We start from the raw sequence: 13,108 nt of genomic DNA, 5'->3' as shown, positions 1-13,108 counted from the left end.
TAGTTGGCTTGTGAGAATAGAATGTAAAAATGTCTCTTCCACTAAACAAACCACCTCCACTGACATAACTCGAGCATTCTCAATCGTGGTCGGATCTATTTCCTTTGAGCTCACATACCTAAAAGATGAAAAAGTACAACATATTAGCAATATGAACACCTTGCATGGAGCATTGATACACATCATATTTTGTATCATGTAAAGTACCTCACAAGCTCGCCCATCTTGTAAATATAATCTTTCACGTCCTTTGATGCACTACGAGAAATGCTAGTAGGTAGTATGAACTGAACCCACGAGGAGGTGGTTGATTAGTTGGTTATAATTATTCACTCACAAATTTGAAGGGAAAAAGATATTATGCACATAAAATACTTACTTGGAGCATCTTGTGCCAATCATGAGATTTCAAGCCATATAATTGCTCTACACCTCTTTTCTTGCTCTTTGTAAAGGCTCCCTTCAAACACCTCATGCATCCAGTGGGAGTACGAATTGTAGTAATAGCGCGCTTCACTACGGCCATCTCTAGCTTTGATAACCTCCATGGTGCATGAGGTAAAAAAACATGCCCATTTGGTCTCTCTTGTGGCCAAGCTTCCTGCATCCTCCGTGTGGTACATAGATCCTCCCTTATGCCTACGGAATCTTGTGTCTTATTCAAATGCTCCCAAATGGTAGATGCCACATTCTTGAAGATATGCATGGGATCAAGGAGGTGATTGATCTTGACATGGGACCAATATGGTAAACGATAAAAGTTGGAGTATCTGAACAAAAGCTAGTGTAAGCAGGCAATCTTTATTTCCAACCAATATAGCACACAATAGTTACAAACCCTTACCGACTCATGCCAAGTGGTGGAGGAGTCATGGAACCGTCCCAAATTCTCATCTAATCTCCCGCAATGAGTGATTGTGGGAGGACTTCATTCTAAGGGGCAACATATCTAGGATGATGAGGTGGGAGAAATTGATTGTGATTCTCATAGATGACCTTATTCAATGTGTCTGCCCATGAGGCAACTAGCGAAGGACCACAAACAAGACATGCATGGCAACCCGATGTAGTGAGACCTGAACAATAGATGCAATTAAGAGTTGAAGGTGGGTTTAGGGTACCACATCCTTTGCCTATTCATAATTAGAAGTGCAATGCTTACCTGAACACTCGCCATAGTCTGGGAAGTCATGCATCATCCACATCAAGACTGCTTTGCAATGGAAGTCTCGTGATGAGGGAGGCCTGCTCACATCATGCACCTCGATACCTCTCCAAAGTATCTCTAGCTCGTCAATCAAAGGCTCCAAATAAAGATCAGGATTTTTGACTTTATGTTTCCCTAGAATTAGAAGGGACATCATAACATGTCCTTTCTTAATAGCCATAGAGGGTGGAAGATTATAATTCACCAATATCACTGTCCATACCCAATCCAAGTCTCAAGCTCCTAGTTTCTTCCTTGAAGCTTGGCCATGTCTCTTCAATATGCTTCCACATAGGAGAGTCTGCAGGAGTTCTCCACTTGTTATTGGTTGATCGATGGGAGGAATGCCATGACATGAGCTCTGCAATGGATTTGCACTTGAACATATGTTGGATGTGAGGGATTATGGGAAAATGTCGCAGAACCTTACGAGGCACATCCAAAGTTTTGAGCTCTGCTCTATATCTTGCCTCTCCATAAGTAGGGCACTTTCTTGCATCCTTATGTAGTCCACGAAACAAAACGCAATCGTTGATGCATGCATGGATGCGCTTGTAATCTAATCCTCCAAGAGAGTTCACATGTTGCCTTGCCATATCTCTTGAGGTCAGTAATTTATTCTCCCTTGGAAGCATTTTACACAATAGCCTGCACATGAAGACCATAAATGAGGAAAAGCATTCGAGTAATTGACCCACTAGCATAATTCACCATGTTTGCAAAATAGACTTTAAAGCTTACTTGAGTAATGCATTCAAACTTGCATTGCTCCATCCATAGATGGTTTGCAAGTTTAGTAACTCAAGGGAGGCATGTAGAACAGAGAATGTGCACCCCTCAAACAATGGAGTCGATGTTGCAGTAAAAAGATCATCGTGCTCCATGCTATCATCCCTCCCTTTGGATTGATGGGCATATAAATCCCGCACCATATCATCAAACACCTCCTCCTCCATGGCTTCATGAGGTAATGATAGAGGGCTACTATCACCATCACTCCATGCATCCGTAACGGTCCCTCCTAAAGATCCCACCTCATATTGCCGATGCTTCGCCTCCTCACGGCGAGCATAGGGCAACATATGCCGGTGTGGCACTGCATCCTGTATCAAATTAAAACGGAATCATAACTCAAACATATGAATACTCATAGGTATCTCAATCAACCTTAACTCTTTAACACTTACCATGTTTACGGTCGCATCCCATTCTCCATACTTTGAGATGTGATTGAGTGTAATCCTGCATGCACGATACATGTTTCCTCCACATCAATCACACATACATTTGATTTTTTGCTCCAACCACATTTTGCGATGGTGGATACGGAGGGATTCATCCTCACTGGAGCTACTTGTTGAAGATAAAGACATCCTACAAACAAACAATCCAAAAATATTTGCTTTTCTTTATGTATTTATTTTAAAACTCTATGGCACATCTAAAGGCATGTCTAAAACCGCGTCTGTCTGTTCTATGGTGTGCATCTATAGGCGCATCTGAAACTGCATCTGCTCTATGTATTTAGACGTGGAGTTACACGTGCTTATAGACGTGCTTATAGATGCGGTTTTAGATGTGACTATAGATAAGGTTTTCAAATCTACTTTTAGCGTGCTTGCTTTGCTTTCCTTCACATAAGCTTCATATGGCTTGCTTGGTATGTTATTAACAGATCCATAGTCTGACACTTAAGAGGAAGGCACCCATACTTACTTCCAGGCTTATACTTAAGAGGAAGGCACCCACACTTACTTCCAAGCTTACAGGAGAAGAGGGTGAATAAGGAAAAGAAGCAACTTTGAAGAAGGACAAGAAGCTTCCATACCTCTATCCAAGGTAAGTCTCTTTATGGTTGATCTTCTTTGGAAGTTGCTCTCTTTGGATTTGTCCTTTGTCGTATCCAAGAAACGAATGATTTTGGTATCAGTGTTATGCTTTTGTGTCAGGCGCATGTCCTTTTCCACTTTTTAGAATAGTCCATTTATCGCAGTGCATCTATAGACGTGTCTCAGAGCGCATCTAAAACTGCATCTACAGGCACGTCTATCGACGTGTCTAGCCTATTTATAGACACAGACAGCCACATCTATAAACACGTTGTTATACGTGAAAATAGATGTGCTTCTCAGATGCATCTATAGATGTGCTCTGACACTTTTAGATGCTTCCCTTCCCTTCCCTTCTCTTCTCTTCCCTTCCCTTCCCTTCTCTTCTCTTCCCTTCCCTTTTCTCTCTCTTTTTCTCTTCTTTTTCTCTTCTCAGCTCATCAGTAATCTTTTTTTCTTTTTTCCAGTTCATCACATGGCTAGGAAGCTCTTCAAGCTCACCTGATCTCCAGGAGTCTATTTTTAGGGAGTTATATAACCTTTTTGCACCCTGCCAATCCTGTGGAGTTATATGGCTACATGATGGATACTCTAAACATCCCCCAGGAGTCGGCATGATAGACTCCAAACCACCCAATCCCACACTAGCTGAGATTACCCCAATGGAGTTAGCACAACCTAGCCGGCTACATAGCCGATGCCCTTTCCCCGTGCCATCTTATGCCCCTTCCCCCATGTCGTCTTATGCCCCTTCCCCCATGCCATCAGGAGGTCCTTCTATCTCGCAGAGCTGTCGGCATACTCGTGTGCAATCGAGACTTGATTCTCTAGCTACGAGTGGTCCATGTAGTCCCGTGCAGTCTCTAGCTATGAGTGGCCATCATACTAGCTCAACACAACATGGTAGCAGGCATAGTAGCAAGGAGAGTGGTGGGGGATGCATGGCACAGTGCTTTGGGAGGGGTGGTGGTGGGGACGATGATGATTCAGATGATTTAGACATGCCTCCGGGTGATGGTACGATCTTTTATGACATCACTTAGACAGGAGGCATCTTGATGGATGCACAGGGGAAGGAAATCATGGCCTTCATGTGCTTTGTAATTGCTAACAATTACAGAGATTGCTTTATCCACTACAAAGACCAGCCAAAGAGGTTGGCTGATGAGACCCTCGCTGCTGTTCGCTCTAGGTATCCTAACCCCCCCAATCGTCAGTTCATAGATAAATGGGCCAAGTCAAAGACTATTACGATACTTAGCAATAAAAGATCTTCGCTTAAGAGGCAGGCACTAGCAGAACTTGCCAGGCTCGAGGGAGGTCAACCACCAAGGGGCCCGCCCCACACCACTCACAAGCATGAGTGGAAGAAAGCAATGAAGTCAGCAAGGGAGGACCCCAGTCTGCAGCACGCGGAGGCACAAAGGATTCAAATGGAGCAATATGAAAGCATGCATTTTGGAGTAGGGGGTGTTTAATCATGGGAGGCCCAATTTGTAAGTATCGATCTCAAATTATATTGCTTATGTAGTTTATTAGGAGGTTATTTCTTTGTACTAACCCCTCCGCAAATTGTGTCATCTTGCAACTTGATATCGTGGGCAAATACCCTACTCCTGTCGAGACAGCCTACCATTGCCACCATTGCAGAGGAGATACATGGAAGCACTTCTATCATGACAGGTTGATTACTGAGGAGCTATATATCCGCGCTACTGGAGCAGCCCCTAAGGTATTTAAAAATAATTAAATAATGTCAATATTATAAGTAAAGATTTGATTTTTCATACATTGATATATGTTGTCCCTTGTGTATAGGCCCCTGCACAAAAAGACGAGGAAGGAGGTAGGAAGGGAGTGCAGAAGGGAGCGTAAAAGGGAGTGTGGAAGGGAGTGAGGACATGGAGAACTTAGATTAGTAGTAGAAGTAGTGCTAGCTACTCTTTTTTATACTTAAAGCCACTGGCTTGGCTTCGTGCCTCTTGTATATACACTCTTCTTATTTTTTGTACTTGAAGCCACATGACGTGGCTTAGCTTCATGCTATATGTACATACAAGCATTTTTTGAGCTTTCAATTTTCTTGTGCAACGTTCTATCAATTAATGCCTTGTGAAGTAACATTTTGGAGTTGTAATGTTGTATTTGGAATTGTAATTGTTGGCTATAGACGTGCTTGCAAGAGTGCTAATTAAAATGCGGTTGGCTGTAAGAATTGAATTACACAATGTGGAAATGGGATTCCTATAACTACATAGCATACGCAACATACACAGCATTCTATAAATTTAAAAAATATTATGTAACCCGTCTATCAGTGCGCCTATAAATGTGTCTATATACGCGTCTGTCTGTTTGAGTAGCATCTATTTACACGTCTATAAAAGCGTCTATAAGACTGTTTATAAATGCGTCTATACACGTGTTTAACGATGCATCTGTCTGTTTTTTAAATTTTTTAGCAGAGCATTTATATGCGTGTTTGTATGCGCATCTATACGTGTGTCTGTCTGCTATATAGATACGTCGTTAGATGCGGGTCTCTAGACGTGCAAATAGACGCACCCGTAAGTTTTTTTTTTAGTTCAGTAAACGTATCTGTGTGCGTATCTGTGGATGCTTTGTCTTGTTATGATTGACTGGTCGAGAATGTAGATTCGACTTCTGGCTTGGTCGAGAATGAAGATTGGACTTCTGGCTTCAATCGGATGGCAAGGGATGCCTTGCCTTTGAGGCTCCCTTAGACCGTCATTAATGTGAGAGAGAGAGATCCACATGGGTTTACAAAACTTTTGGTGGGAAAGGATGGCGTATATGGTGAGAGAGAGAGAGAGAGAGGGGGGGGGGGGTAGCGAAATGATTAGCCTTGGGATGCGTATTGTCTGTGACTCTGTGTGAGTGTTTGTGCATGAGCTTAGAATACTACGTGAAATGGTGTGCCGGTCGTTTGAATCATCAACCTGTCCCGCACTTCGATGGAAAACATGGGTTCCCTTCCCTCCGCAAACCCACTTTACTTCCATCTTCACGTGCATCATCAACTATATTCATGCTCAGATCAAGGCTCCTTAATATCTCAGAGCATCAGCTTTGTCCTTCCCAGTTGCAAGCACAACACACATTTGCATGCACGGCAAACTAGCTACGCCATCAGCTCGCTAGCTCGGAGCCAGCTGCAACCTTTGCCCATTCTCAACGATCACCTGATCACCATGCTCAGATCAAGACTCCATAATATCTGAGAGCATTGATCACCATCCTCCTCCTGCTCCTGAGTCCTCCTCAGCTGCAAGCACAACACATAGATACATTCACAGCACACTAGATACCTTTGCCCATTCTCATCACCTGATCACCGCGTCCCATATTCATCTCCATCTCGCAGCACCTCGTAACCGATTTGCTTTCCTCGCCTCTTCTCCTCGGCCACCTTCCTGCTCCTCGTGCTCCTCCCGGCAATAGTCTCTTTTCAACCGCTTTGTAGCCTTCCACATTGCTCTCCTCGTTTCTTCCTGCCCATCATCGGCTTCTGTCTTCCGCGCCTCTTGGCTTCCCATTCATGGATCTCATGCATATATTACTTTGAAGCTCGACTCTGACCGGAACAAACACGTTTTACGTCTTTAATGATTCCTCTCACGCTGCCACCTACATCAGCTCTTGTTCCCTAGATCATATATGAACTTTTGCCATACCTTGCCGTACGGTACTCCCATCCCTGGAGGTCTTTGACGTGCGGTGGGCTCTCACATGGCGTAAGCAAGCGCTGTGCTGGACTCCTTTCTGCTTTGTAAAATGGAAGCATTTGTTTGATCACGTCTCCTTTTCGGCATCGAGTTGATCGGTTAGATGTTCTCTTTACAGGAAGGTGGTACCACTTCAGAATGAATCCCTCTTCCAAGCAATGAGTTTAACGGATCAAAGATCCTGAGACCGCGGTTCCACAAAATTCACTTGAAGTCCTCTTGGATAGAATGGCACAAGAGGGAACTTACAGTCTAACTAGGATAGATTCTGCATCGGACTGTTCGGGCAAAGATGATTCGGTGCGGAATGGTAGTGCCATAGAAATAGGGAAAGATATGGGAAGCCCTTTTGTGCTGATACGTACTAAGAGCCGTGATGATGATGGGCATGTTCGCCGGACAGGTACGTACTCCTTGACGCATAGCTTAGCAGAAAACTGTTTGTCATCAGAAACGCCACTTAAGTATCTTGTTACCGGTTAAGTCAACCTTTTGCAGAATTGCGTTTCGTTGGCTAAGTAAAATTATTAAAACTCGAATGCCTCACGTTTGCTACTCCTGCAGGGAATGTTTGGACTGCTTCAGCTCATGTAATAACTGCAGTCATTGGTTCCGGTGTGCTGTCCCTTGCATGGAGCATTGCTCAGATTGGATGGATAGCAGGACCTCCTATACTTCTTGCTTTTGCTTTTGTGACCTACTACACGTCTCTGTTACTCGCTAATTGCTATCGATGTCCAGACCCCGTCACCGGGAGACGAAACTACACATACATGGATGCTGTCAAAGCACATCTAGGTTTGGTGCTGTTTTCTTTGTTTGGGCAAGATAAGCATTGCAGACTAATGCCATTAAAACCTAGAGTGTAAGGAGTCCATGTTCTGAAATGCGCTGTGAGCATCAGTTGATCGGTAGAGAATATTCCTTCAAGTTCTCTTAAAGTTTGTGTTTGAGAATCTGTTGTATTGTACAGAGCCAGTTCTGCTTGGCCTGAGTGGTATAATCTATTTATCACGACGGCTTTATTTTCCTGTCAGGTGGCAGACATATATGGATTTGCGGTCTTGTACAATATATCAACCTCATAGGAACAGCTATTGGATACACTATCACAGCTTCCATTAGTATGGTGTATGTCTCTAACGCTGCCAAGGTGTCTGGATTTGTGACTTCCTATCTGAAAGCACATAGTCGGCTAGAGGACTTGCATCTCAGTTCTTGAATCCTGACAGATGTTTGCTGGGCAGGATCAAGCCAGAGCCCAAATTAGTCGAATTATAATAATGACGTCATGGTTTGCTCCTTGCAGGGCCATCAATAGATCAAATTGCTTTCATAGAAATGGAGAGCACGCAGAATGTCACGAATCCAACAATATGTACATGCTACTTTTTGGTGGGGTGCAGATAGTTCTGTCTCAGATACCTGACTTCGATAGACTATGGTGGCTATCAATAGTTGCGGCCATAATGTCCTTTTCTTACTCTTCAATAGGGCTGGGTTTGGCGATTGGGAAAGCATCAGGTTTGATTCTCTTCTTGCACCACGTACTACTAAATACGAACGCAGAAAATGTTATGTTTTCTGTCCGAGTTCAAATGAAGATTGCCCGTCTTGATGCTCAGAGAAAGACCATTCGTATGGGACAGCGACTGGAGTCAGTCTCGATCTAATTTCTCCGGAAGAAAAGACGTGGGCTGTCTTCCAAGCCCTTGGGAATATTGCATTTGCATATTCATTCACTATGATTCTCATCGAGATACAGGTATGAAATCAAATTTTGTTCCTGTGAATGTGGATCACAACTGACCGTTTTAAGCGATACCAATTTGTCTGAATGCATTAATGTTATCAGGATACCTTGAAATCTCCGCCTCCAGAGAACAAAACTATGAAGAAGGCGGCGTTGATAGGAATCTTTGTCACCACTCTGTATTATGTGTCCGTTGGTTGTATGGGATATGCTGCGTTTGGAAACCATGCACCTGGGAACATGTTGACAGGGTTTGGATTCTACAATCCTTACTGGCTAGTGGACCTTGCGAATGCTTGCATTGTCGTTCATCTTGTGGGAGCTTACCAGGTAAAAGTCGTAACAGATCTCTTCCTTATGAATTTCCTTATAAGTCATCATCGGCTTTTCAAGAACAAGGACTTTCTTGGTCTCATGTATGTCATATGTTCACAGGTTTTCACGCAGCCAGTTTTTGCCTTCTTCGAACACTGGGCGTCCGAAAGGTGGTCTTCACACACCTTCATGAATTACGAGCACAAAGTTCCCGTCCCCTTTCGCAGACCCTTCCGGTTCAGCGTGTTTCGCATACTATGGAGGACTCTGTTTGTCGTCGCTACCACAGTCGTCTCCATGATTTTGCCTTTTTTCAACGACATTCTCGGCCTGCTAGGAGCCATGGCGTTCTGGCCTCTGACGGTGTATTTTCCCATAACCATGCATATTTCACAGAGTCAGGTGAAGAAATGGACGCCCAAGTGGTGGGCATTGCAGACTTTGAGCGGAACATGCTTCCTAGTATCTTTGGCAGCAGGTTTGGGGTCCGTTGCCGGAATCATCAGTGATCTGAAGCATTACACTCCGTTCAAGACTCACTACTGAGCCCTCCACCATTCCCCACCTTCATTGAGCTCCCATTCTCAGTACTCAATACGGAGCCCACTTTCTCGATCTTTGACAAGCGCTTATATGACTACATATATCTCTATAAGTATATAGGTCTATTCGAAGACATTTCATCTATGCATATATCTACAGAATTTTGTTGTCATGACGCCATGCAACTCTAAACTGCCTAGGTGCTGTTCAGCTAAAAGCATGAAGAGAGCTGTTGCTTCGCTGTATGTCGTTTTGCAGCGTATGAGCTTAGGCCACAATTTTCTATTGGTTATATGATATGTTATTCGTATTTTGTATGTTATTCGGATCTAGGCGGCTTGCGCAGTGATATAATCAATTGTACTTGCTAGAGAATCGCGGTGCTGTGTTTTGAGTGCTTTAGCAGACTTGGAAGTTCCTTAGTGTGATTTCCTCCTATGCTTTCAAATTGACTTCGTTCATTCCTCTGGATAGTTAGTGGCAATTGAATCCGTGGCAAAGCTATGGCAACGATGTGCATTTATGATTATGAGCTTTTCATTATGCTTCTATCTGTCTCCACTTATAATTTATTAACATGTATGATGTCACATCCATGTTATCAATATCATGTTTGATTTTTTTTTTTTAAGGAAGCTATTTAAAAGGCTACATTGTGTGCATGTTTTGATATCATCCCATATATTTGAAAGGATCTTCACAAAATATATCATATAGATCGAGGGAAGTGTAAAACCAATGTTTGTAGTAAACGATTACTACCCTTGTATGTGAAAATTCCAATGTCTTTTCAAGGAATAGATCTTATCTTAATCATTCTTATCTTTTGACCAATAGGCAAAAAGTGATGCCTAATGCAATCCATGAATGCTTTTCTAATGTCTATCTTGAGAATCAATAACCAACATAATGCGAGGGAAGTGCATCTTAAATCAACTTTATGACTTTGAGGGAGTTTTGGTTTTAAAACAACTTGAGATGTACATCTTGGTTTAAGAACTAATCCAAAGATAAACATGAATTGTTGACCTTATGAAACTTCTATAGAAACATACAAATATTTCTTTATGCATTGTCCTTGGATTTGCATCCATTCTTTGTATTGATAAATTGAGCAAGTATCATTTTATTCTCAACCCATGTCCAAGCTTACTTCTCAAGATATCAATCATATCCGTTACATGTTTGCATGAGATATGAGATACATTAATACTACCTAGAGGCCAATTTTTGTTTCTTCTTTGCTATCGCTCGCTTGTACTTAGGATGTTTTTGTGAAGTAGGTCCAAATAATTTTACAAAAATCATTGAGCATAAAAAAAGTTAGCATGACAATTTTGTTGGTATTTGCATTGGTATTTGAGTTCACTCCCAATTTCTATATCTACATTGATGCCTATGCCGAATATTATTACAACACTAGCATTCCTAAAAAAAGAAGCATTTTACAAGGCCTTCCAAAACTACAATGGGAAATAAAAAATTTGTGCTCATCCACAAGAAGGTTAGAATTAAAATGTCTTTATATATTAATGAGAAATGGACAAATGAATTGTCATTTAAATGCCAATTTAAATGAAAGAGTGAAGGATGGAAATTACTCTTCATTATAAATTAGTCAAAGAATGGCATTTAGATCATGGGCTACTTAACTAGCTAAGTCCACTATGTCAAAATAAATCTATGTGTAGATCTATCCGTATATGACCCATATTATTAAGATCTATACAAGCTACAATCTCCTTTGATTGTAACTATGATATTGTAGATGCATTAGAATATTGGAGCTATATATAGCTCACCCTAACTTGACTTAGCTCTCAACTATATACCTATGAGCTATCAATACAACTACTTCTTTTGGGAGCGATCTTGTGTCTCACTCCTCTATCCTCCTTCAATCATGGTATCAAAGCTAGACTTGAAGGTGAATACCTCTCTCAAATCATGTCAACTTTTGTATATGATGATTTTTTATAAATTGGCCCGTTTTCTTGTAGCATAGCCACAATTCCAAGAATTTAAGACCCAAAATGATGGCACGTAGTGGCATTATTCTGTAACATGCACAAGTTATGGTTCACTCTCTGATTTTCACTATACCAGAAGGAGGCTACCTACCTTAAAGAACATCGAATTTTGTATATGACTCTTTTTGCTAAATTGACCCGTCTTGTAGAACAAATTATTTCCAAGAATTTTAAGACCCAACATGATGGTAATCTTCTACAAGTTACAACATCCACATGTTATGGTTCATTGTTTGATTTTTACTATACCAAAAGGAGAGTACCTCCCTCAAAGCACATCGAGTTTCGTATATGATGCTGTTTGCCACATTGGCCTATGTAGAACAAACTGATTCCAAGAAATTCACCCAACATCATGGTGTTCTACTATGGCATGCACAAGTTATGGTTTGCTCTCTAACTTTTGCTATAGTATCTCCCTCAAAGCACATAGACTTTTGTATGTGATGCATTTTACAGGCTTTGACATGCCAGTTTTCTTCTTGATGAGATATATAACAAACACACTAGCTTGATTAGGCTCTTGCCCATCTCTTCTTGGTCAATTTGGGGTTCTTTTCTTAGAGGTTCCATGAGTATGTTGTGTTCAAGAATTATCTTTGTTCACGATGGGTGCTATTTTGTTAAAGAGATCGTGATTTTTTGTTCTTAACTTTCTAGCACCTACGACCTATGATTTCCAAGTTATATGTCTCATCTTAGAGATTATGTTTTCATTACACTTGAATTATTGTTACTTGACCCTTAGTAGATCGGTTGAGTTCGTTAAAAAATACATAAATAAATACTTCATTCAAGTATGCACCTTCCATAATTTTGGCTTCTATGCTTTTCATTGTTATCTTGGATTTATATATAGCTTCAACACTTTACAAAATTTTTGTGGCATCACTTTGTGGTATTCATATTTGCTTACTTGAAGAAAATTGCTTGCTTTTCTCAATGTTTGGTTACTTTTATGAAATAATTGATAGAAATTTCGAATTACTTGAGTCCTTGAGACTTGAGCATTCATGCAAATCATTTCATGGGTCATTACAACCAAAGTTAGGGCTATCTTATCATGAAAGAAAAACACAGATGGACCATACAAGGCAAATCGCTAGTGTGCCTTATATTTGTGGAGGTAGTATATTATTAGTCCTTGTGAAATTTTCTTGTGGAATTGGAATATTGTGAGGATTGCCACTAGAGTTATTCCATTTGAGAGAGCTATTCCAGTATTGAAGAGAATATGCCTTTTTGGGTTTTGGATGGTTGTAAAGTTGTTTGAGCCTAAGATCTCCCTTGTCTTGTCTTGAAAATTTGAAGGAAGTATTTAAAGAAACACTTTCACAAACACTAGAAATAGAAATTCATCCAAGGGATGAAAAGACTCTGAAAGCCATCTAAATTAGGGTCATCAAATCGTCCTCCACCTAATGACTCATCCAGGGTGCTTTATTGGAGCCATTGGATCCTTAGATATAGGAGGCATCCGTGCATGCCATGTGGTGAAAGGCAAGTGATTGTGCATTGTGAACTCAACTATATCCATTAGATTGATCATCTATTGAAGATCTAATGATCAAAATGAAGTGGTGAAAGAAGATGCGATTATACGGTTTATGTGTCACTGCAGATTCCCACCTTAGGAACTATTGACCACCCAAGGCATGTATAAAGCATTTAGTTTTCACCATTCA

At 41.2% G+C, this 13,108-nt stretch overlaps 1 protein-coding gene across 1 annotated transcript; it reads left to right on the top strand.

The window, feature by feature from the left end:
- Window positions 1-7,010: 7,010 nt before the first annotated feature.
- On the top strand, window positions 7,011-9,396 carry LOC147891788 (amino acid permease 4-like). Its single transcript, XM_087387848.1, has 7 exons — window positions 7,011-7,185; window positions 7,347-7,580; window positions 7,820-7,913; window positions 8,092-8,306; window positions 8,408-8,547; window positions 8,638-8,865; window positions 8,971-9,396. Exons 1-7 carry the CDS (start codon window positions 7,011-7,013, stop codon window positions 9,394-9,396), a joined length of 1,512 nt encoding a protein of 503 aa, XP_087243974.1.
- Window positions 9,397-13,108: the final 3,712 nt, after the last annotated feature.

This window comes from Dipteris shenzhenensis, chromosome 17 (genome assembly GCF_047967505.1).
Source record: "Dipteris shenzhenensis isolate YYH24624 ecotype China chromosome 17, Dip_SZ_1.0, whole genome shotgun sequence".
Lineage (NCBI taxonomy): Eukaryota > Viridiplantae > Streptophyta > Polypodiopsida > Gleicheniales > Dipteridaceae > Dipteris > Dipteris shenzhenensis.
This window is presented reverse-complemented; position numbering and strand designations above follow the sequence as displayed.